General features: G+C 37.9%; 1 protein-coding gene and 1 pseudogene across 1 annotated transcript; both read left to right on the top strand.

The window, feature by feature from the left end:
• The window catches only part of LOC128292667 (mitogen-activated protein kinase kinase kinase 20-like), an 82,370-nt pseudogene extending 68,295 nt beyond the window's left edge, over nucleotides 1–14,075 (top strand).
• Nucleotides 14,076–15,018: 943 nt separating this feature from the next.
• LOC108452434 (probable calcium-binding protein CML25) lies at nucleotides 15,019–16,392 on the top strand. The gene has a single exon (XM_017750225.2). The coding sequence runs from the start codon at nucleotides 15,502–15,504 to the stop codon at nucleotides 16,057–16,059; it is 558 nt and encodes a 185-aa protein (XP_017605714.1). The 5' UTR covers nucleotides 15,019–15,501; the 3' UTR covers nucleotides 16,060–16,392.
• The last annotated feature ends 10,220 nt before the right edge of the window (nucleotides 16,393–26,612 follow it).

Genomic DNA, 26,612 nt, shown 5'->3' with positions numbered 1-26,612 from the left:
GGGAACCCAGAAACCGTTCTGGCCCTGTCTCACAATAGCTTTAATATCTCTTAACATGTAACTCCTATGACCATTTCGTTTCTTCCATATGAAAATAGACTCATCAATGTTCATTTACATAGCTGATTCACTATTTAATACCATTCCTACAAATTTTGGTGATTTTTCACATTCACGTTACTGTAGCTGGCAGCATCTGTTTTAAGGTAGGTCTTACCTATTTTGTAGTCTCCATGAACCAACTAGTCTTGCCTTACATAGGTCCACATATGATCATTTTAACCATGCCAATGGCTGATCATGTGACCAACATTCCCATTTCCAATTCATAGTCACATCATGACACCATATATATATATACAAACCGCAAATAGTTTAAGTTGATACTTCACTATTACGAGCCATTTTCGCATGGCCGTACACATATGCATCATAACATATTTAAACCAACAAGGGTAGTCCTATACATGCCATTTCAAGTTCAACCAAGAATTTATACCAAAATGGGGGCTTGATAGTGTGGATGACTTGACTTCAACGATCCCGAATCCGATTGCTATCGAGCTAAATCTAGAAAACCGAGAGCCAAAGCGTTGGAGTAAGCATTTTATGCTTAGTAAGTCTCAAGGAATATAATCAACTCTAATTACAGCAATACATTCACATAGTTAAATGCATCATTTCATTAATGCACATTCACATAATCATACTTACTTCACCATCCCAACTCTTATGTTCATACACAAATAACGGCTTCATTAAGGCCGATAACTCGTTCCATCATAGGAGCGGATATTCACACGCTCTTACTCCTAGCGCGCAAAGCACACCGCACTTACCTTGTCATTGGGAAATTTCACAAGTGCATTAGCTGAAATTTTCCAGCAAGCTTATAATTTTCAAATCACATACCTTCGGAGTTTAACCGGATGTCGCTACTCGATCAATCGCCTTCGGGACATAGCCCGGTTATGGTAACCCGCACCAAGGCCTACGGACTTAACCCGGATATCACGATTTGCACAAATGCCTTGGTCTTAGCCGGATAGAATGACTCGCACGAATGCCTTCGGTCTTAGCCGGATGTAGCCACTAGCACAATTGCCTTCGGTCTTAACCCGGTTATAATTTCCAGCATAATTGTCTTCGGGCTTAGCCCGGATATCATTCAATTTCTCATGCACACATACATCAATAATCATTGGACATACATATTTATTTTCGTTACTAAGGCTCAAACGCAATTATAATCACTAACATAATCGCCTTGGGACTTAGCCCGGGTATCATTCAATACTCATACACACATAAATCAATAATCAATACATCCATATTTCATTCCATATAATTCAAGTAAGGTCACTTCTTGAGGACTTACCTCGGATGTTGTCGAACGGCTTTTACGGCTATTCGATTACTTTTTCCTTCCCCTTGTCCAATTGTGGCCCTCTTAGCTCTTGAGCTAATTCAAACAAATTCAATTTATCAAAATCTCATTGTGCTAGCTTATGGCGAATATGACAAGGAATTTAAATGGTCATATGGCCACCCTTTAGCTTGAATACACAATGGTCATGCACATTTTATACTACATCAAGCAATTCAATACAATTTATTCGAGCATCAAGGAAAAGCTAAGGCCTTTAATAGGCTACCCAAGGTCGAATATACTTGTCCATGTTGAGGCCAATTATGCACTTAATACCACACAAAAACAGCATGCATTTTACTAGTTAATGCTTTGCATATTGTAGCTCAAAACTTACAATATAGCATCAAGCACTCATATGTGTGCTAGGCGAATGTGCTTACAATTTCACAATTATTCTTCAACATCTTCTTCTTTAAACAAACTTATTCATCACTTCCTTCATAACCAAAACATCATGTGCAAACATATATATACATATATGAGCATGGCCGAATTTCAAGGTGTCCATAGCCATCCAAAACACAAATTTTAACTAACATGCAAGAAGCATGAACCATGCTCATGAATGCATCATGGCGAATATGACAATCATGCTCCTTTTCAACTTCAATCATGATAAAACAAAAGAAAGCTCAAAATCTTACTCAAGAGTAGACAATCCATCATTGCATGCATCATCATCAAGCTTCACACTTAGCATGCAATGGCTTTATCACCATAACAACTTTGGCCAAATACCATTTCCATGGCTTAACAAAGATTTGAGCCATGGCTAACATGCACATCAAGTTAGCAACCAAAACATGCATGAAACTCCTAACACAACCTCATACATACCTTAATCTTGATGCAAACTTAGCCAAATCTCCTTCTAGATCTCTTCCAAACCAAGCATGAAGCAAAAATCCTCCTTCTTCCTTAGTTTTGGCTCAAGAAAGGATGAACAAAATTTTTCTTTCCTTCTCTACAACTCACGGCAATGGGGGATTACCACACTCACACACATTTTTTTTTTCATTTTTTATCACCCATACACCTTTGTTTATTATTTCACCCTAATGCACCAACAAAACATGTTTCATGACATGTTTAGCCCATCCTCCCTTGTCATGGCCGCCACCACCTATAAAAGGGGAATTTGACATGCAAGTCCATTATTTTGCATGCATGCTTTAATTAGTCATCACACATTTCCTATCATACTTTCAAAGTTCATTACTAAGTCCTTTCTTGTGGAATTCACCCTTATAACACTAAATCAATCATCATAAAATGTCATACATGAGCACACATATTATAGGCATCAAAATAAATTTTTAATTATTTTTATGCCTCGATTTTGTGGTCCCGAGACCACCTTCCGACTAGGGTCAATTTTGGGTGTCACAACTCTCCCCACTTAAGAAATTTTCGTCCCGAAAATCTTACCGTAAATAGGTTTGGATATCGCTCTTTCATAGAGTTCTCGGTCTCCCAAGTAGCTTCTTCTATCCCGTGCTTGAGCCATAACACTTTTACTAGCGGAACCCGCTTGTTTCACAACTCTTTCACTTCTCGTGATAGGATACGAATCGGTTCTTCCTCATAACTCATATTAGCTTGAATTTCAATTTCGATGGACTAATCACGTGCGATGGATCGGATCTATAGCGTCGAAGCATCAAACGTGAAAGACATCGTGAACCTTTTCGAGTTCGGGGCAAAATCAAACGATATGCCACCGGATCGACTCGCTCGGATATCTCATATGGCCCAACGAACCTCGGGCTCAACTTGCCCTTACTACCGAATCGAGCATCTTTTTCCAAGGCGATACCTTGAGAAATACTTTATCACCCACCGATACTCGATATCCTTACGCTTCAGTCCGCGTCACGACTTTCGACGATCGGAGGCTATCTTCAAACTTTCACGGATTACTTTCACTTTCATTCAAAGATCCCTAATCAAATCCACCCGAAAATCTTGCTTTCATCGAGCTCGGTCCAAAACAATGGTGTACGGCATTTACGACCGTACAAGGCCTCGTAGGGTGCCATCTTAATACTTGATTGAAAGTCGTTGTTGTAAGCGAATTCAATCAACGGCAAATACCGCTCCCATAAACCACTAAACTCGAGGACGCAACATCTTAACATATCCTCAAGTATCCGAATTATCCGCTCGAATTGACCATCGGTTTGGGGTGAAAGGCGGTCTGAAATGCAACTTGGTACCCAAAGCTTCTTGCAACTTTTTCCAAAATCGCGAGGTAAATCTCGGATCTCTATCCGACACGATGGAAATAGGCACCCGTGTAATCTCACAATCGAGAAACGTACCATTCAAAGCTAATTTGTCAATTGAAAAATCCGACGACGGGGACAAAGTGGGCCGACTTAGTCAATCGATCTACCACGACCCAAACCGCATCCTTCTTACTTGTCGACAATGGCGGTCCGGATACAAAGTCCATTGTGACTCGATCCCATTTCCACTCGGGTATCGTGATTGGTCAAGTAATCTCAAGGCACCGATGTTCCGCTTTCACTTGTTGACATATTAAACATCTCAAACAAAGTCGGAGATGTCTCGCTTCATACCATGCCACCAAAACCGACATTTCAAATCATTGTACATCTTCGTACTCCGGGTGGATTGCCATTCGGCTACAATGGGCTTCATTCAGAATTATCGAAATGAGTTCAATTCTTTGGAACACAGACGACTTTTGAACCTCAAACAATCGTCATCATCGATTTGAAACTCGAATCCTTGTTCAAACACACTCACCCGCTTTGCGACCAACTTGTCGTCGACTTTCTCGAGCTTCTCGAATTTGATGTATCAATAGTGGTTTGGCTTTCAATTCAGCTACTAACACACTATCGGATCAAACAGACAAGTGCACGCTCATCGCTCAGAAAGCGAATAATGATTTACGACTCAAGGCATCCGCAACCACATTCGCCTTTCCCGGTGATAGTCAATGACCAGCTCGTAATCCTTTAATGTACTCGAGCCAACGCCTTTGTCGCAGATTTAAGTCTCTTTGGATCATCAAACATTTGAGACTTTTGTGATCCGAGTATACATGGCACCTTTCACCAAATAAGTAATGTCGCCAAATCTTTAAGGCGAATACGATGGCGCCAATTCGAGATCATGAGTCGGATAATTTTTCTCATGTGGCTTTAATTGCCTCGACGATAGGCCACAACTCGACCTTCTTGCATTAATACGCAACCTAACCCAAGTAGAGCGTCGCTATAGATGACAAACTCTTTGCGGATTCGGGTTGCACTAGAATTGGGGCTTCATCAAATAAGTTTTCATTGATCGAAACTTTTTGGCATTTCTCCGTCCATTCAACTTAACACCCTTTTGGAGTAAGCCGTCATCGGCGTGGCTATCGTTGAGAAGCCTTTACAAATCGTCGGTAATAACCTAAGAAGCCCCAAAAAGCTCGAACCTCAAGAATATTTCTGAGGCTTCCAATTAAGTATGGCTGAAATTTTATTCGAGTCGACTCGAATACCCGATCTGAATACCACATGACCCAAGAAGCTAACCTCTCTTAACCGTAACTCACACTTGCTTGAACTTAGCATATAATTGCTTATCCCGTAAAATTTGCAAAGACTAACCGCAGGTGTTCAGTGTTCGGTCTTATTTCTTGAATAGACCAAGATGTCATCAATGAACACGACTACTGAATCGATCCAAATATGGTCTAAAGATCCGATTCATTAAATCCATAAATACCGCAGGGCATTAGTGAGCCCAAACGACATCACTAGGAACTCATAGTGACCATATCTCGCTCAAGGCGGTCTTGGGTACGTCCGAATCTCGGATTCGCAATTGATAATAGCCCGATCTCAAATCTATTTTCGAGAACACCGAGGCTCCCTTTAGTTGATCGAACAAGTCATCGATACGTGGCAACGGATATTTGTTCTTTATTGTCGCTTTATTAAGTCGACGATAATCGATGCACGTACCGCATGGTTCCATCCTTCTTTTCACGAACAACACCGGCGCATCCCAAGGCGAAAAACTCAGGCGAGCAAAACCTCTATCCACCAATTCTTGCAACCGAGCTTCCAACTCCTTTAATTCCGTTGGTGCCATACGATACGGAGCTATCGAAATTGAGTGGTACCGGTACCAATTCGATGCCAATTTCTATTTCCGAACAGTGGTAAACCCGGCAGTTCTTCAGGAAAACATCCGGTATTCACAAACCACGGGCACGATTCGGTTTCTTTTCGATTCCTCGTCATCGAGCACGTACGCAAGGTACGCTTCGCACTCTTTTCTTACATATTTTCGGGCCAACATTGCGATATTACGGTGGCAACCCTTTAAGTCCGTAGAATTAACCCGAATTATCTCGTTATTCGCGCACCTCAAATCGATAGTCTTGCTTTTGCAATTTACGACCGCATCGTGCATGGTCAACCCATCCAAACCAAGAATAACATCGAATTCATCGAACGGCAAAAGCATCAAGTCCGCCGGAAACAAGAACCTCGAACACTAGGGACTTTTCTTGCACACTTTGTTGACAAGCACGTAATGACCCAAGGGTTTGACACCAATTACAAACTCGAAGAGACTCAATAGGCAAAGTCTTCTTGGATGCTAAGGTTTCACATATATAAGATTGAGTAGAACCGTGGTCAATCAAAGCAATCACATTAGTATTGAAAAGAGTGAAAGCACCGTAATGACATCCGGAGAGGCAAGATCCTCGCGTGCGGCGATGGCATAAGTCCTCGCAGGAGCACGAGCCTCGAGATCGATGGTAGCATCTCTAGATCCTCTCGACCGCCAATCGACATTGCCCATATTTCTAGGTGGCCTACCTCGAGCAAATGGTAGCACCCGAGTTTCCACTCGACTCACATTCTGCTCAAGCATCCTCGGGCAATCCTTCCTAAAGTGGTCGGCCGATCCACACTTATAGCAGGAGCGATCACGAAACCAACAGCTCCCGAATGCCATTTGCCACAATGTTGACACTCCGCCTCTCGGCGATCATTTCTACCATGGCGATCAAGTGACTCGTGTGGTCACAGGGGTCGATCGCGTCCTCGTCTAGAAAAGCCCAAAGCGCCTCTAGATCGGTTCACATCATCTCAAAATCTCTTGATTGCTGTTGAAGAGACTTTCCGAGGACCTCTTCGAATTCTCCAGTTCCCACATCAGCTTTTTGTTTCTCCTTTCTAAGCTCTTCGACTTTACAAGCTCGCTCAACAAGTACTACGATCTCGTATTTCGAGAATGCCAACGAACATCCTTATATCATCATTCAGCCCATCCTCAAGCGTTTACACATAATAGCTTCGGACGAAATGCATTCTCGCGTGTATCGGCTAAGCCTCACAAATTTTCGTTCATAGTCGGTAACCGACATAGAACCTTTCTTAAGATCAAGAAATTCCTTCGCTTTTGGTCGATGAATCTCGATCGATATACTTTACTTTTTTTTTTTTTGAACTTGGTTTGAAAGAATTCCCAAGTCACTTGCTCTCTAGGTACCACGAAGTCGAGTACTCCACCAATAGTAGGTGGAATCACGTAGCAAGGAGATGGTACACTTTAAGCACTCATCGGTGTACAAGATAGCTCATCGAGCACCGGATAGTGTTGTCCAACCAAAATTCAGCTCGTTCGGCATCATCATCATCCGTAGCTTTAAATTCAGTGGCCCCATGTTTTCGAATCCTATTGATCTGGGGCTTACTTGACCTTATTTGGTCGATTTACGGAGGTATTGTAGGTGGGGTTGCATTTGTCGGGAATGGAGGTTGTGGGACAGCCGTGTTAGTTCGAATGTATTGATTAAACCATTCGTTCATCACACTATAAAAGGCTTGCCTAGCCTCATCATTCGGATTGTTGGCCATAGGTTGAGAGTCCGCCGGCGCTGTCCCTTGTGCGGGAGCAGGCGCCACACTCTCCACATCATCAGCTATTGCTCGGTTGGGATCGGGATCCATTGCTATAAACAAACTCAAAGTCAAATTGTCAGAAATCACCACACTATCGATTCATCATTTAATGGCATGTATAGCTAGACCCCAAACACCTCACGGTAGTCCTAGAATCGACTAAACCGTGGCTCTGATACCAATAAAATTGTAACACCCCGAACCCGAGACCATCGCCGGTGTCGGACACGAGGGGTTAGCAAGCCAAGTTCACTTGTTTTGCCCATCCATTGGACATTTCCAGTCAGGCTGGAAAAACTGCGTCACTGTCGCCTTAAAATCATATCTCGAGTTTCAAAACTCGGAAACTGGTTTCGTAAATTTTTCTGAATTTAGACTCATATATCCATCCATGGATTTATTTCTAGAATTTTGGTCGGGCCAATTGGTACAGTTTATTAGTTAAAGTCACCCATGTTACAGGGATCGACTGCTCTGACCTTCGCGCGGTATAACTTGAATATCTCTCTTTACAGGGCTTTAATGTTGGTTCCGTTTGTTTCTAATGAAACTAGACTCAAAATGGAATCTGTACATATAAGGTATGTCTCCTAATTCTTTCTGGATAATTTATAGTAAATTTTAAAGTTGCGACAGGGAACCCAGAAACCGTTCTGGCCCTGTCTCACAATAGCTTTAATATCTCTTAACATGTAACTCCTATGACCATTTCGTTTCTTCCATATGAAAATAGACTCATCAATGTTCATTTACATAGCTGATTCACTATTTAATACCATTCCTACAAATTTTGGTGATTTTTCACATTCACGTTACTGTAGCTGGCAGCATCTGTTTTTAAGGTAGGTCTTACCTATTTTGTAGTCTCCATGAACCAACTAGTCTTGCCTTACATAGGTCCACATATGATCATTTTAACCATGCCAATGGCTGATCATGTGACCAACATTCCCATTTCCAATTCATAGTCACATCATGACACCATATATATATATACAAACCGCAAATAGTTTAAGTTGATACTTCACTATTACGAGCCATTTTCGCATGGCCGTACACATATGCATCATAACATATTTAAACCAACAAGGGTAGTCCTATACATGCCATTTCAAGTTCAACCAAGAATTTATACCAAAATGGGGCTTGATAGTGTGGATGACTTCGACTTCAACGATCCCGAATCCGATTGCTATCGAGCGAAATCTAGAAAGCGAGAGCCAAAGCAATGAGTAAGCATTTTTATGCTTAGTAAGTCTCAAGGAATATAATCAACTCTAATTACAGCAATACATTCACATAGTTAAATGCATCATTTCATTAATGCACATTCACATAATCATACTTACTTCACCATCCCAACTCTTATGTTCATACACAAATAACGGCTTCATTAAGGCCGATAACTCGTTCCATCATAGGAGCGGATATTCACACGCTCTTACTCCTAGCGCGTAAAGCACACACCGCACTTACCTTGTCATTGGGAAATTTCACAAGTGCATTAGCTGAAATTTTCCAGCAAGCTTATAATTTTCAAATCACATACCTTCGAGTTTAACCGGATGTCGCTACTCGATCAATCGCCTTGGGACATAGCCCGCTTATGGTAACCCGCACCAAGGCCTCACGGACTTAACCCGGATATCACGATTTGCACAAATGCCTTTGGTCTTAGCCCGGATAGAATGACTCATACGAATGCCTTGGTCTTAGCCGGATGTAGCCACTAGCACAATTGCCTTCGGTCTTAACCCGGTTATAATTTCCAGCATAATTGTCTTCGGGCTTAGCCGGATATCATTCAATTTCTCATGCACACATACATCAATAATCATTGGACATACATATTTATTTTCGTTACTAAGGCTCAAACGCAATTATAATCACTAACATAATCGCCTTCGGGACTTAGCCCGGTATCATTCAATACTCATACACACATAAATCAATAATCAATACATCCATATTTCATTCCATATAATTCAAGTAAGGTCACTTCTTGAGGACTTACCTCGGATGTTGTCGAGCGGCTTTTACGGCTATTCGATTACTTTTTCCTTCCCTTGTCCAATTGTGGCCCTCTTAGCTCTTGAGCTAATTCAAACAAATTCAATTTATCAAAACCTCATTGTGCTAGCTTATGGCGAATATGACAAGGAATTTAAATGGTCATATGGCCACCCTTTAGCTTGAATACACAATGGTCATGCACATTTTATACTACATCAAGCAATTCAATACAATTTATTCGAGCATCAAGGAAAAGCTAAGGCCTTTAATAGGCTACCCAAGGCCGAATATACTTGTCCATGTTGAGGCCAATTATGCACTTAATACCACACAAAACAGCATGCATTTTACTAGTTAATGCTTTGCATATTGTAGCTCAAAACTTACAATATAGCATCAAGCACTCATATGTGTGCTAGGCAGAATGTGCTTACAATTTCACAATTATTCTTCAACATCTTCTTCTTTAAACAAACTTATTCATCACTTCCTTCATAACCAAAACATCATGTGCAAACATATATATACATATATGAGCATGGCGAATTTCAAGGTGTCCATAGCCATCCAAAACACAAATTTTAACTAACATGCAAGAAGCATGAACCATGCTCATGAATGCATCATGGCGAATATGACAATCATGCTCCTTTTCAACTTCAATCATGATAAAACAAAAGAAAGCTCAAAATCTTACTCAAGAGTAGACAATCCATCATTGCATGCATCATCATCAAGCTTCACACTTAGCATGCAATGGCTTTATCACCATAACAACTTTGGCCAAATACCATTTCCATGGCTTAACAAAGATTTGAGCCATGGCTAACATGCACATCAAGTTAGCAACCAAAACATGCATGAAACTCCTAACACAACCTCATACATACCTTAATCTTGATGCAAACTTAGCCAAATCTCCTTCTAGATCTCTTCCAAACCAAGCATGAAGCAAAATCCTCCTTCTTCCTTAGTTTTGGCTCAAGAAAGGATGAACAAAATTTTTTCTTTCCTTCTCTACAACTCACGGCAATGGGGGATTACCACACTCACACACATTTTTTTTTTCATTTTTATCACCCATACACCTTTGTTTATTATTTCACCCTAATGCACCAACAAAACATGTTTCATGACATGTTTAGCCCATCCTCCTTGTCATGGCCGCCACCACCTATAAAAGGGGGAATTTGACATGCAAGTCCATTATTTTGCATGCATGCTTTAATTAGTCATCACACATTTCCCTATCATACTTTCAAAGTTCATTACTAAGTCCTTTCTTGTGGAATTCACCCTTATAACACTAAATCAATCATCATAAAATGTCATACATGAGCACACACATATTATAGGCATCAAAATAAATTTTTAATTATTTTTATGCCTCGGTTTTGTGGTCCCGAGACCACCTTCCGACTAGGGTCAATTTTGGGCTGTCACATCTCCACCACAATACTCTATCGTAAAAAAAAAATAGAACTAGAATAGAGACTAAACCTCCAAAGAAGTATGCCGAGACTGATCTAGTTACTTATGCTTTACATGTGACTGAAGATATATATGCAAACCAAGAGCCATCTAATTATTCTAAGGCGATTAGCTGTGAAGACTCAGAAAAGTGGATGTTTGCTATTCAAAAGGAGATGAAATCACTCTACAAAAACAAAACATAAGATTTTGTGAAACTTTCTAAAGGCAAAAAGGTTGTTCATTGTAAATGGGTGTTTAAAAAAAAAGAAGGGACTTAAGGAATTGAAGAAACTATATATAAAGCAAGGCTTGTTGCAAAGGGTTATAGTCAAATTCCAAGAGTGGACTTCACAGATGTGTTCTCCCCAGTTGTGAAGCATAGTTTGATTCGAGCTTTGCTTGGTAGTGACCATACATTATTTGGAGCTTGAGCAGTTAGATTTAAAAATTGCATTTTTGCATAGAGAACTTGAGGGGGATATTTATATGCAACAACCAGAGGGTTTTAAAATCTTAGAAAAAGAAGACTATGTTTACTTGCTAAAAAAGTTTCTTTACAATTTGAAACAGTCACCAAGACAGTGGTACAAAAGGTTTGATTCCTTTATGACTTCTCATGCTTTCAAAAGAAGTAGTTTTGATAGTTGTGTTTACTTTAAGAAAAGCAATTATGGTTCTTTTATGTATCTACTCCTCTATGTTGATGACATGCTGATAACAACAAAAGATAAATGAGAGATAAGAAAGATCAAAGCCCAGCTTAGTGAAGAATTTGAGATGAAAGATTTGGGACCAGCAAAGAAAATACTTGGTATAGAGATTCTCAGAAATAGAAAAACAAGTAAATTGTACCTAATTCAAAAGGGTACACTGAGAAAGTTCTTTGCAGGTTCAAAATACAAAGTGCTAAGCCTGTTAGTACTCCTTTAGTAGTCTATTTCAGACTTTCATCAGCTTTGTCTCCACAATCAAATGATGAGATTGATTACATGTCACATGTTCCATATTCTAGTGCAATGGGATCTTTCATGTATGCTATGGTTTGTTTATGTCCAGATATATAATATGCAGTCAGTGCAGTTAGCAGATACATGGCGAATCCCGATAAAGAATATTAGAAAGTAGTTTAGTTGATTTTAAGATACTTACGAGGTACTACTAATGTTTGCTTACAGTTTGAAAGAACTAGAGATGGAGTCATTGGGTATGTTGATGTTGATTTTGCTGGAGCCTTCGATAGAAGAAGATCTCTCACATGTTATGTCTTTATAATCAAAGGTTATGCAATCAGTTGGAAAGCCACTTTGCAAACCACAATCGTTTTGTCTACCATTGAAGCTGAGTACATGGCGATTACTGAGGCTTGTAAGGAAGCCATTTGGTTGAAGGGACTCTTTAGTGAACTCAAGAAAGACCTTCAAATCAGTACAGTATTTTGTGACAGTGAAAGTGTCATATTCCTTATGAAAGATCAAATGTTTCATGAGAGAACAAAACACATTGATGTTCAGTATCATTTTATTCGTGATATTATTGCCCGTGGTGATATTTTTGTGAGAAAAATTAGTACTCATGAAATTCCTACAGATGTGATGACTAAGTCACTTCCTATAACCAAGTTTAAACATTGCTTAGACTTGGTTGGTGTTCATTGTTGAAAAATACCCTTTAAGGGGTTCCATGGAAGAGTTGGAGAACTTGTTCGTTGAGAGTTCGTGGTGAAGAACTTATTCATTGAGAATTCGTGTCAATGTGGAGATTGTTAGAATTGAATGACTTGAATCCTTGTTAAAATAAAAAACAGTGGTAAAATAAAATAAAAGTAAAATCTATAAAGAACTACACATCTTTTCTTTTACTTCAGAATAAGGTTTTTCAACCTTATTACACTTCATCTATTTGATATTGATTAGAATAAGGTGTTTCAACCTTACTACACTCATATTAGAATATGGTTTTACAAACGTATAAATAGACATAGTTTACTCCTCTTATAATAATTTGAATTCGACATAGTGAATTATCTTCTCCTCTGCCCGTGGTTTTTTTCTCAAAAGAGTTTCCACATAAAAATCTGTATGTTCTTTATATTTTTTCTCTTTTCTTTGCTATACATTTTCATTATCAACGTTCTATTTTTCATAAAGTCCTTGCTGTCATTTAATAGGTCAAGTTGGAGGGTTTGCTGTCATTTTAACAGTCCTATTAAAAAACCCTAGCTGGGTAGAAGAAGAAGAAATGGAGATGTTGAATGTGATTCTGGTGTGCTATTTTGGAAACCCAAACAATTTAAAGACTTTTTGGTCCAATGATAACCCCGATAGGAGGTTTTTTTGGTGTAAAAAGTATGTTAGTGAGTTTCAAAATCCATTCCATTTTTCCACCTAGTTTGATCTACCATTGACACCCCATTCATTATTTTAGTGTTGAGAATGGTGGGAAATTTTACAATTTGTTCTTAGAGTATGCTAATAAAGGAAGGTTGGTCGATCACCTTCAGCAAAATGATAGGAAATTGATGGAATCCAATGTTAAAAGATTAGCAAGATCGATGTTGAAACGGTTAAATTTCTTTCATTCCCAAGGGTTTTTTCATTGTGATATTAAGCTTCGAAATATTATTTTGTTTGGTAATAGGGATGTGAAGATAGGTGATTTTGGATTGGCAAAGAGAAAGGGTGAAAAATAGAGGAGGTTTGAAATCAAGGGAACAACTTTGAATATGCCCTTTGAGTCTATCAATGAAAACATTTATGATTCGAAGGTGGATATTTGGGCACTTGGATGCGCTGTTGTTGAGATGTTTATTGAAAAACCAGCTTGGAGCTTGGAACTTGAAACTAGGAGCCAACATGGCGAATTTGTTGATTAAAATTAGGGCCAACGATGAATTGCCTGGAATTCCAAGGGAGTTATCTGGGGAATGAAAAGATTTTCTGGGGAAGTGTTTTTCTAAGGATCCAAATAAGAGATGGACAGCTGAGATGCTCCTGCAACTTCCTTTCATGGTTGGCGATCATACAACTATTCCATCAATGTCTTCACGAGGTTTTGTTGAAGAAATCGCAATATCCCTAAGATGTACTTTGGATTTTCCAGATTGGGTTTCGACTCAATCGATTTTAGGGGAAAATTCAAGCATGTTTTCATCGGCTTGGGATCGAATTCGTGAATTGGCATGTGATGAGGCACCTAAGTAGGGTGTTAGCAAGAGCTAGATGAGGTTGATATAAAATAAAATCATGGAAAATGTTAGTCCTAAGGGATTTTCTTTTCTTATCCTTAATCTCAATCCATCCTTTCTCCTTTTTTTTTCATTAATTCTAATTCATCTTTTCTTTTCTCTAAATCTATCAAAACCTTAGACCCTTCGGTTCCTCGTCCAATGTGGTAAGTTAACTGGTCATGTCATCTATCTCGTTAGGCTTGTAATGGAAAATATTAATGGGTGACTGATTTGTCACTTTTCGATAATGTTAGTGATTGATTTGTTATTTTTTAAAAGTTGAATAGCTGAATTAAAAGTTGGTTGACTATTTTGTTATTAAAATCAAAGTTGAGTGATTGTTTTCGATAATGGAAAAGTGAATTTATTACAAAATTAAAAAGTTAATTTAAGGCAAAAGTTTAGGCGTTGATATTCCTATAGTATTGGAAAGTGATAGGTAATTTTAGTCAAAACTATTAAGTATTTAATTAATTAATTTTCCTATTGTTGATTCTTAAGTATTTAATTTATTCATTTTACATAAAGATATTATATATGTATGGGAAATCTTTTAAACAATCAATATGAATTTGTACTTTAGTTTTTTTATACATGTGTCTAATTTATAATTTTAGATTTATGAAATTGAATAAAGACATTTCACAATTATTGTATTGCTATATTTATACAAAATCACCATATGTATATAATTTATTTTTCTTTTAAATAATCATGTAGTTATTATAATTTATAAAAAAATTGTAAAGTATCCATAATGAATTTTAATATTGTATGGGTCACTTTCCTATAAATACAAAAATATTCAATAAATCTTTTCCCTACAATTGTACGAAATCATTCAAAAATACCATAAAAGTTATTACAAATTATGATTAAATTTACCTGCCATTGAGAGTATTAAAGTGGCACTCACGGAAGTTAAATTTTAAACATTGCTATATGTAATCTATTTATGCTGCCAGAGAATCACTCAGCACTAAAAATTACAATAACGACAAAGAAGCCTGCTATTAGATTTCAGTTCCAATTATATATAGGATTAGGATTTTCCTTTTTCCGATACTTAGGCTTCGTTTAGAGCGGCGATACGGTGTGGTGCAGTGTGTTTAACTTACTTTTTATCTCACGTTACAGTATTATTATAGTATCTGATCTTACCGCCACCGCTACTTTTACACTAACAACAAGTCAAGAGGAGGAGGCAAAAATAGCCGGTTTAATCAATACATAAGAACTAACCCTGTAGTGCAGCAAGTTTAAGCTCCCCTTTTGACTTCTCCACCTGTTTCTGAAATCCTACAAGATACAGTCCAAACTCACCCTTAATCCTTTTCATTTTTCTCAAAATCAATTTTCTGCTTTTTTATCTCTCGTTTCATTGTTCCAGAATTTTTAATACAAAAGGTAACATTTTAATGGGTTTGGGTTGGATTTTCAAGAGAAAAAAGAAGCAAAATTCCACGTCGAATACCCCAACTTCAACGGCTTCTCCATCTACAAGAAGCTCAAGCCAAACCCAGCTGCAGGAACTGGAACAAGTCTTCAAGAAATTGGACGTCAACGGCGACGGGAAGATCTCATTATCGGAACTGGGTTCAATCATGGGTTCCCTCGCCCAAAAGCACCAGTCGAAAGAAGAACTCCAAAAGATGATGAAAGAATTCAACGCCGACTATGGTGATGGGTTCATGAATTTCGACCAATTTGTGGAGCTGAACACGAATGGGGTGGAGTCGGAGGAGGTTCTGAAGGACGGATTCTCGGTGTACGACAGAAACGGGAACGGGTGGATATCAGCGGAGGAACTTCAGGAGGTACTGAAAAGCCTGGGGGACGAGTGTTCGATGGAAGAATGTAGGAAGATGATAAGTGGAGTGGATAATGATGGAAATGGGATGATTGATTTTCAAGAGTTTAAGGTTATGATGGTGGCTGCCCACTCCATCCAGCCTTTGAATGGACTCAATCTCTAACCAACACTAGCGTCCACCCCCATTTTCTTCCGATCAATAGTGGAGTGATAAAAGGAAAAATCTTTAGTTAATATTACTTTCGCCTATAATTTCTAAAAAATTCCTTACACTTTTTTATAGCCCTCCATTAAAAATTAGATAAATAGCTAAAGTTAGAATGATGTTTTAGTTAAAAAAGATGTCTTCAATTTATATCTCTTTCTTTTGATAGTTTCATTTCTCTCAATTATCTTTAAGATAAAAGTTTTTTTTTATTGTAATTTGCATGCAATCAAGTTCGACAATGGAGAAGAAATTGAAAATTCATCTTTTAAGCTTTGGTCTTTTTCCGAACATCAATAGATTAGTTTTAGTAATTCTTTGTTTGGGAAGAAACAGAACAGCAGCAGGACTACTCTAAGAATCGACTCTGGTGTAGCCTCAAACATGTGCAAAGTTTCATAGTTCACGCCAGCTATTCGATTATGCTCTCGCCAAATAAATGTCATCTGAACCCGCCACGAACGCGTCGGCAAAGTTATGGATTTGCCACACCTTATATAAGTCATTGTCCGAGGCATCACCCAACGGCAGAGCCTAATAGAGGCTCAGGGGCCATGGCCGTCCAAGGTTTAAATTTTTTACAATTTAATCCTTTGTAAATATAATATGGTCCTCCCAAAAACATATGTAGGTCCCTCCAATATTCTTATAGTATTAAAATAACATTCAAAAAATTATTCTTGATAAAAAGAAAGGAAAAATCGTTTTGAAGAGACTAAATTATTCATGATGACTTTTGAATAATATTTTTATTAAATAGTAATAATTTAATATTTATTTAATATTTTACTTAAAATCATAATATTTTATAAGTAATATAATAATATATATAAAAAGAAAAGAAGAGATGAACATATTTTAATCATCTTTCTTCTTAATTTTTGTGCCTAGCGAGAAAAGAAAAAAAAAATTTCTTTATCATTTTTCCTCTAAATTTTAACTATAAGGTATGTTTTTCTTCAGAATTTTCCTAGATTTCAATCTTTGAAGCTTGTTTTACATATGTATATGAATAGTTATTTTATTTTATCGATTGTATTAAAAGTTGTAATTAAAGGATATTGATAAAAACTTATAAAATTAAGTGAAATGTGTATTTTTTTTTATGAAAAATGATTAGGAGGCGGTTTCTAACTTGTTAGAAGTGTAAAAATGAAACAAAAATAGCTAGATAATGTTATAATAAGTTTTGTCCAAAGTGAAGGGGAGGAAGAAAACCTTGGTCACTTCGTTTAAAATTATGTTAAATGATAGTTTGTGAAGTAGTGAGTATTCCGGTGAAAACAAAATAAAATATGATTAACCGAGTCGAAAATTATATGAATTTCGGATCAGGAAAAGTTGTCAATTTGATAAACCATGTATATTCAAGCTTGCCATAGAGTCTTTACATTTTCTGTAACTTGCTATGCCTTGTTTCTCTTGTTCTAGGTGAAGTCTTCTCATTTTCTAGAATTCTCATTGTTGCAGGATGTTATGGCCATTTTACCTTTTTATAATTTTATAAAATTAATTTTCAAGTGGATTGCAAAAAAAAAAAAAGGTAAAGACAATTGATACTTTGTTTTAGAGGAAAAGTAATGATACTTGTGATGCTAATCGACCAATGATCAATGAAGATTCTCCAACTATTGAAGTTAATACTTCTAAATGTCCAAGACTTGAAAGGGAAGGTTATCCAAAATTTTCTTTTGATATTAATAATCTGGGATTCGAGATTGCATCCTCAAATATGGGAATATCCTGTTAATTAGAAAGATGAAGTTATTCGAGCATATTTAGAAATTGGGTCATATCAATACATTTGTCTGAGTACCCACTTTCTGGTGACAAGCATCCCTGAAGATTTCAGTCTTCTTGGTTTTGCAAATTTCTTTGGTTGGAGTATTCCCCTACTAAAAGTGCAACATATTGTTTCTTATGCTATCTTTTCTCAAAACATATTGTTCATCATGGAACGAATGCATTCACTGTAAATGGTTTTAATAATTGGATAAAAAAGTTAATGATGGAAAAATGTGTTTTTTCTTGAATCATGTTGGCCAAGATCTATGCTCTCCACATAATAATATTGAGAAAAGTTGTCAAGATTTGTTAATTCAACCCCAGACCATTGACGAGGTTATCAATGCACAAAGTTTAGATAAAAAAGAAGGTAACCACTTACGAGTCAAGACTTAAATTGATGTTGTTAGATGGTTAACTTTGCAAGGATGTGCTTTTAGAGGTAATGATGAAACCTCTAATTCAAGAAATTGATGTATTTTTCTTGAATTGTTGCATTGTTAGCTTCCTATAATGATAAAGTTTCCAAAGTTGTTTTGGACAATGCTCCAAGGCATGCTAAATATACTTCTCATATGATCTAAAAGGAGATTTTACATATTCTTGCAAATAAAGTGCGTCATAAGCTTCGTGAAGACATTGGAGATCCTAAATTTTGTATCATTATTGATGAGGCACGTGATGAATCTAAAAGGGAGGAAATGGCTATTGTTTTGAGATATGTTGATGAGGAAAGATTTATAAAAGAGCATTTATTTGATCTTGTACATATCCAAGATATTGTAGCAATAACTTTGAAAGAGGAAATATATGTTTTTCTTTCTCGACATTGTCTTAATATTCAAAATATCCGAGGTCAAGGATATGATGGTGCTAGTAACATGTGGGGTGAATGGAATGGTTTGCAAGATTGTTTTTAAATGATTGTCCATATGCATGTTATGTTTATTGCTTGGCTTATCGACTCCAATTGGCATTAGTTGCTGCTTCTCGAGAGGTAATTCCTATTCATAATTTTTTTCGTTGATTTGAACTTCATTGTTAATATAATTAGTGCCTCTTGCAAACGCCATGATCAATTACAAGCTACCTAAGCAATTGAAATTGCAAATATGTTGGCAAATGATGAACTTGAAAATGGTAAAAGACTTAACCAAATTGGCACTGTGAAACGAGCTAGAGAAACCCATAGAAGCTCTCATTTTAGTTCTGTTTGTAGCTTGATAATGATGGTTGATGCTACTTGTTCTATTCTAGAAAATGTTATTGAAAGTGGCTCTAATTATTCTATCCACAGGGATGCAGCTGCAGTATATAAGAAGATTACATTTTTTTTTATTTTTTTTTATATTACATCTAGTGAAAGAGATAATGAGTATTACAAATATTCTTTTTCAACATCTATAGAAAAAATCCCAAGATATAGTAAATTTTATGTATTTAGTCTCAAGCACCAAAACTTTGATACAAAAATTGAGAGAAGATGGTTGAGATAATTTGTTGGAAGTTGTAAAAGCATTTTTGTGAAAAGCACAATATTAAGGTTCTAGATGTGGATTCTCCATATGTGGTAAAACGTGGTCGTCACCAACAAGTTGATTTCAATATGGAGCACCATTATCGTGTTGAGATATTCAATGCTGCTATAGAGTCTCAACTTCTTGAGCTAAATAGTAGATTTAATGAATAAACAATTGATCTTCTTACCCTTAGCTCCGCTTTGGATCTAAGGATGCTTATAAATTCTTCAATATGGATGATATTTGTTGTATTGTGGAAAAATATTATCCTCTTGATTTCACTGAGCAAGAAAAAGTAATCTTGAAGTATCAGCTGCAGCATTATAAGCAAAATGTTCTAAATCATCCAAAATTGTAGAAATTGTCCACAATTTCTGATCTTTGTTAAGGATTAGTAGAGACACAGATGTCAAAGGTATATTTTCTTGTTAATAGATTAATTTGTCTTCTGTTGACTTTTCCTGTTTCAACTGTGACTACAGAAAAAACATTTTCAACAACGAAAATTGTCAAAATAAGGCTTCGCAACAAAATGAAGAATGAGTTTCTTACAGATAATCTTGTTGTTTACATTGAGAGAGAGATTGCTGAAACTTTTGATTCAGACTCTATATTTTGTGATTTTATTTCCTTGAAAGATGTTGTGCACAATTTGTAATGATATGCTATTTCTTCTTAATTGTTGGGATATTGCTTCTATTGAATCGATTGTTTATATGTTTAAATAGATTGTCTTGTTGGAATACTGCTTCTTTTGAATCAATTTTTTATATGTTCAAATAAAGTTTTATGTTGGAATATTGCTTATTTTGAATCGATTGTTTATATGTCTAATCGATTGTTATGTAGCATGTCTAATTTTAGCTTGCCCCCCAAGAATAACATCCGGGATCCGCCACTGGCACCTCCACTAACAACTTCAATAAGGAGCGCATTGTTGCTTTCTAGTCCAACTCACCTCCTATCCCAAGCAACTGGAGTCCCTCATAGGTACCTTAGGCTTCAACTTGGAAAGCTGACAAACCACCAACCCCATAGAGAAACCAACTATGACAGCCCTATAGTGACCCTAGTCGGAAAGCGGTTTCAGGACCGCTAAACCGAGTCACCAAATTATTTGAATGTGATATTTATGGTCTAAAATATGTGAATATGAATGTGCGAAAATTTTAAGCTTCGATTTAGTTAATTACATGTGAATGTAGTACATAGGACTTGTGTGACACTTTTGAAATATGATAGGCTAATCTACAAGGATCAAATAGTGCATGTAATCAAAAGGGAGGACTTGCATGTCAAATTTTCCCTCCTTAATTACTAGTGGCCGGCCATGACAAAGGGTGATGGGCAAAACATGTCATAGACAGGTTGTGTTGGTGCATCATGGGAGGAAACAATAAAATAAAGTTAGTAGTAAAGAAATGGGAAGAAAAAAAAAAGGTCTCATCCATGCCCCCCTATTGCCGTGAGTTGAAGGAAAGAAAAAAAAAAAGTGTTCATCCTTTGGTTCATCCTTGGCCGAATAGAGGAAAGAAAGGAAGGGGAGGAGCTTGAGAAAATCGGCTATGGTAATTTGCTAGACTAAGGTATGTTTGATGTTGTCCATGAGATGCATGCATGTTTTAGTTGTTAGCTTGAGTTCTACCTAGCCCATGGTCTAAATCTTGCTATGTGATGAAGATGATACTCGGCCATGGGTGTTGTTTTCTTGGTTGGTGTTTGATGTTATGGTGGTTCACTAGATTAAGGGATGTGTTATGTTGCTCGAGGTGTTAGATAAATTTGAACTCATCACCAAGCTCTTTAAGCAACCCAAGTTAAAAGTTTTGATATTGAGGTATCTTGAGCATTCGGCCATGGTAGGAAATAGAAGAGAAATAAGGTTGTTGTTAGATGAAGTAAAGTCTAACAAATAAGCTCGTATGTGCATTAGTTACTAGATGGAGAAGAATCGGCTAGCAAGTTGTGTGCTAAGGCCGAATATAATTTTGTATATTATGGGTAATGCATGTGTTGAATTAATGGAAAGGGAGAGGATGCTTTAATAGTGTATATATGTGTATTAGCCAAGTTTTGAACTTGAAACAAATGGTGTTTAGTCAATACAAGTGACCATACTTGTAGAATGTATTAAGTGTTGCAATCGGCCTTAGCATAGATGTGTATGTTCGGCCACATGAATGAGTCCATGAGTTGATATGTATGTTCGGCCATAGGTAGCCTATTGATGGCTTTAGCTTGACTTAGAAAATTTGGCTAAGGGGAAATATTAGCTAGTATGTTAAATTCGATTCGTGATTTCGTACATATGTGACTCTAATGTCTAATGTATATATGGGCTAAGTACCTTGAGCTTCTCTTTTGATGTTCGAATGAATTGTATTAAATTGCTTGATGTGATTAAAAATGCGTATGATCATTGTGTATTTGAGCTAAAAGGTGGCCATATGACCTATCAAACTCCTTGTCATATTCGGCCATAAGCTAGCAAAATGAGACTTTAATAAGTTAAATTTGTTTGAATTAGCTCAAGAGCTTAGAGGACCACAGTTGGATAAGGGAAAGGAAAAGTGATCGAATAGCCGTTGAAGCCGTTCGACAACATCCGAGGTAAGTTTTCGAGTAATGGAACTTAGATTATGATTTGATTAGATCATGTTTTAAGCAAATCAAAATCATGCTCTTTGTGTGTGGCTATTGAGCCGAAATTGCAAGTGTGAAAAGTGCCTTGTGTTTGAGTTTTGCTAATGAAAATGAAATACGAATGTGTCATGATTTATTGATAAATGTGCATGGTTATTCGAATGATGTCCGGGCTAAGTCTCGAAGGCTTTGTGCTAAGTGACTATATCCGGACTAAGATCCGAAGGCATTCGTGCGAGTTACTAAATCCGGACTAAGATCCGAAGGCATTTGTGCGAGTTACTAAATTCGGGTTAAATCCCGAAGGCATTTGTGCGAGTTACTATAACCGGGCTATGTCCCGAAGGCATTTGAACGAGTAGTTATATCCGGTTAAACTCCGAAGGTACGTGATTCGGGAATAAATGAACTTGCTGTAAAAATTTCAGTTAATACGCTTGTGAAATCCCAACAATGAGGTATGTTTCGTATGTGCTTTGAATTAGTTGAGCCCTTATAAATAAGTATTCGCTCAGTTGATAAATGAGCTACCGGCCTTTGGCTAAGTTGATCTTTGTGTATGAATATAAGGGTTGGTAATGTGAAGTTAGTATGATATTGAGAATTTGTGCATATGAAATTATCTGTTTAGCTACATAAATGCTATACTTTGGTTGTGTCTAAATTCATGACTCAAACTTACTAAGCATTAAATGCTTACTCCGTTTCTTTGATTCTCTGTTTTATAGATTTTGGTTCTTCAGCTATCGGACTCGGATTTTTGAAGTCAAGTCGCCCACACTATCAAAGCTCCTTTTGGTATATTTTTGGTTGAACTTTGAAATGACATGTATAGGACTACCCCTTTTTGTTGTGGGTCATGGACCCCTTTGGATTTGTATAATTTTGGATAGCCATGCGAAAATGGCTTATATATGTTTTGAGCATAATGTTATAATCATATGGTATGGAATGGTTAATCACTATCATAAATTGTGCTATTTATGCAAAAAGGGCTAGATGAATCATGGAAACTATGAAGTAGGTAAAGTCTACCTTAAAGGCAGGTGCTGACAGCAGCAGTGATGTAGATTTGAAAATTCACTAAAAATAGTAGGAATGAAATTAAATAGTGAATAAATTATGTAAACTAATCTTGATGAATCTATTTTCATAGGAAAGTAATGAAACGATCATATGAACAGTATGTTAAGAGATATTTAAGTTTTCGTGAGACAGGGCCAAAACCATTTCTGGAGTCCCTATTCCGACTTTAGAAATTCATTATAAATTGACCAGAGATAATTAGAAGTCATTCCATATATGTACAGATTCCTTTTCGAGTCTAGTTTCTGTAGAAACAAACAGCATCAGTATTGAAGCCCTGTACGGGGATATATAGAAGTTGTAATGTGGAAAGGTCAGTGTAGTCGATCCCTATAACATGGGAGACTTTAACTAATAAACTGTACTAATTAGCTTGGCCAAAAATTCTAGAAAAAAATTTGTTGATGCATATATGAGTCTAGTTTCAGGAAAAAATCACGAAACTGATTTTCGAGTTGTGGAACTCGAGATATGATTTTTAAGGTGACAGTGACACAGTTAGCCAGCTGTCTGGAAATTTTTAAAATGAACTGTGCAAGTAAGTGGATTAAGCCCGTTAACCCCTCGTGTCCGACTCCGGCGACGGTCTTGGGTACGGGGTGTTACAGTTTTATTGGTATCATAGCTACGGTTTAGTCGATTCTAGGACTACCGTAATGCGTTTGGGTCTAGCTATACATGCCATTTTTTGTGATTATTTGATAGTGTGGTGATTTCTGACATTTGCAAATGTGTTTATTTATAGTAATGGATCCCGATCCCGACCGAAGCGGTAGTGATGATCTTGAGAGTGTAGCGCTTGCTCCCAAGACAAGGGACAGGCGGCGGACTCTCAACCTAATGTTAGTAATCCAAATGATGAAGCTAGACAAGCTTTCTATAGCGTGATGAATGATTGGTTCAACCAATATATTCGAACTAATACGGCTGTTCCACAACCTCCATTCCCGACAAATACCACCCCCGCACCTACAATGCCTCCGGTAACTGACCAAATAAGGTCAAATAAGCCCCCAGTTGATAGAATCCGAAAACACGGGGCTACTGAATTTAAGGCTACGGATAGCGATGATGCCGAGCAAGCTGAATTTTGGTTGGACAACACTATTCGGGTACTCGATGAGCTATCTTGCACACCCGATGAGTGCCTAAAGTGTACTATCTCCTTGCTACGTGATTCTGCCTACTGTTGATGGAATATGTTGACTTCTATTGTGCCTAGAGAGCAACTTGGGAGTTCTTCCAAACCGAGTTTTGAAAGAAGTATATCAGTCAGAGATTCATTGACCAAAAACGGAAGGAATTTCTTGAACTCAAACAAGGTTCCATGTCGGTTACCGACTATGAACGAAAATTTGTGAGGCTTAGCCGGTACGCACGAGAATGCATTTCCTCAGAAGCCGTAATGTGTAAACGTTTCGAGGATGGACTAAATGATGATATAAAGCTGTATGTTGGCATCTTGGAAATCCGAGAATTTGTGGTACTTGTTGAGCGAGCTTGCAAGGCCGAGGAGCTCAAGATGGAGAAAAGAAAAGCGAGGTGGGAGCAAGGGAGTTTCAGAAGAGGTCTTGGGAAGCCCTTCCCACAGTCATCGAAGAAATTTAGAGATGGCTTGGGCCGGTCTAGGGACACTTCGGGCTTTTCTAGACGAGATCGCGATCGACCCCCTGTGAGCACACGAGTCACTTCGATCGCCAGTGTTGGAAATGGCCGTCGAGAAAGAGCGGAATGCCAGTATTGTGGTAAATGGCATTCGAGGAGTTGTAGGTTCCATGACCGCTCCTGTTACAAGTGCGGGTCAGCCGACCACTTTATCAAAGATTGCCCAAGATTGTCTGAACAGAATGTAAATCAGAGTGGGAAACCGGGTGCTACCACTGCTCGGGGTAGACCATCTAGGAATACGGACAATGCTAGCAGCGTTCAGAGAGGATCTAGAGATGTTACCACCAGATCTGAGGCCCGTGCTCCTGCTAGGGCTTATGCCATACGCGCACGCGAGGATGCTTCCTTGCCAGATGTTATTATCGATACTTTCACTCTCTTTGATACTAATGTGATTGCTTTGATTGACCCTGGTTCTACTCATTCTTATATATACGAAACCTTAGCATCCAGTAAGACTTTACCTATTGAGTCTACTGAGTTCGTAATTCGGGTGTCAAATCCCTTGGGTCGTTATGTGCTTGTTGACAAAGTGTGTAAGAAATGCCCCCCAGTAATTGAGGTTCTGCTTTCCGGCGGACTTGATGCTTTTGCCGTTCGATGAATTTGATGTTATTCTTGGTTTGGATTGGTTGACCGTGCATGATGCGGTTGTGAATTGCAAAAGCAAGACTATTGATTTGAGGTGCGCAAATAACGAGATAATCCGAGTTGAGTCTACGGACTTAAAGGGGTTGCCAGCTGTAATATCAGCAATGTTGGCCCAGAAATATGTAAGAAAGGGGTGCGAAGCATACCTTGCGTATGTACTTGATGACAAGGAATTGGAAAAGAAACCCGAATCTGTGCCGGTGGTTTGTGAATACCCGGATGTTTTTCCCGAAGAATTACCGGGTTTACCACCTGTTCGGGAAGTAGAGTTTGGTATTGAGCTTGTACCTGGGACTACGCCAATTTCGATAGCTCCGTATCGTATGGCACCAACCGAGTTAAAAGAATTGAAAGCTCAGTTGCAAGAGTTGACGGATAGAGGTTTCGCTCGACCAAGTTTCTCACCTTGGGGCACACAAGATTGTTTGTGAAAAGAAGGACGGAACCATGAGGATGTGCATTGACTATCGTCAATGAATAAAGTGACGATAAAGAATAAATATCCGCTACCGTGTATTGATGATTTGTTTGATCAACTAAAGGGAGCCTCGGTGTTTTCAAAGATAGATTTGAGATCGGGTATTACCGCCATGAATTCGAGATTCGGATATACCCAAAACCGCTTTCGAGCGAGATACGACCACTACGAGTTCTTAGTGATGCCGTTTGGGCTCACTAATGCCCCTACGGTATTTATGGATTTGATGAATCGGATCTTCGCGATGATTTGGACCGGTTCGTAGTTGTGTTCATTGACGACATCTTGGTCTATTCAAGAGATGAGACCAAACATGCTTGAGCACCGAGATTAGTGTTGCAAATTTTACGAGATAAGCAGTTATATGCTAAGTTCAAGAAGTGTGAGTTCGGTTAGAGAGGTTAGCTTCTTGGGTCACGTGGTATCCGTGATCGGGTATTCGAGTTGACCCGAGCAAAATTTTAGCCATACTTAGCGGAAGTCTCCAGAAATATTCTCGAGGTTCGAGCTTTTTGGGACTTACGGTTACTACCGACGGTTTGTAAAGGTTTCTCGATGATAGCCACACCCATGACGAAGCTACTTCAAAAGATGTTAAGTTCGAATGGACGGAAAATGTCGAAAAGTTTTGATCAATGAAAACTTATTTGACGGAAGCTCAATTTTAGTGCGGCCGAATC

The sequence above is a fragment of the Gossypium arboreum genome, chromosome 5, assembly GCF_025698485.1.
Source record: "Gossypium arboreum isolate Shixiya-1 chromosome 5, ASM2569848v2, whole genome shotgun sequence".
Lineage (NCBI taxonomy): Eukaryota > Viridiplantae > Streptophyta > Magnoliopsida > Malvales > Malvaceae > Gossypium > Gossypium arboreum.
The sequence above is the reverse complement of the archived record's forward strand: the minus strand, read 5'-3'. Positions and strand labels throughout refer to the sequence as shown.

Excerpts from the sequence above, each read along its gene's own strand:
- LOC108452434 (XM_017750225.2), top strand. The coding sequence starts at position 15,502 with ATGGGTTTGGGTTGGATTTTCAAGAGAAAAAAGAAGCAAAATTCCACG.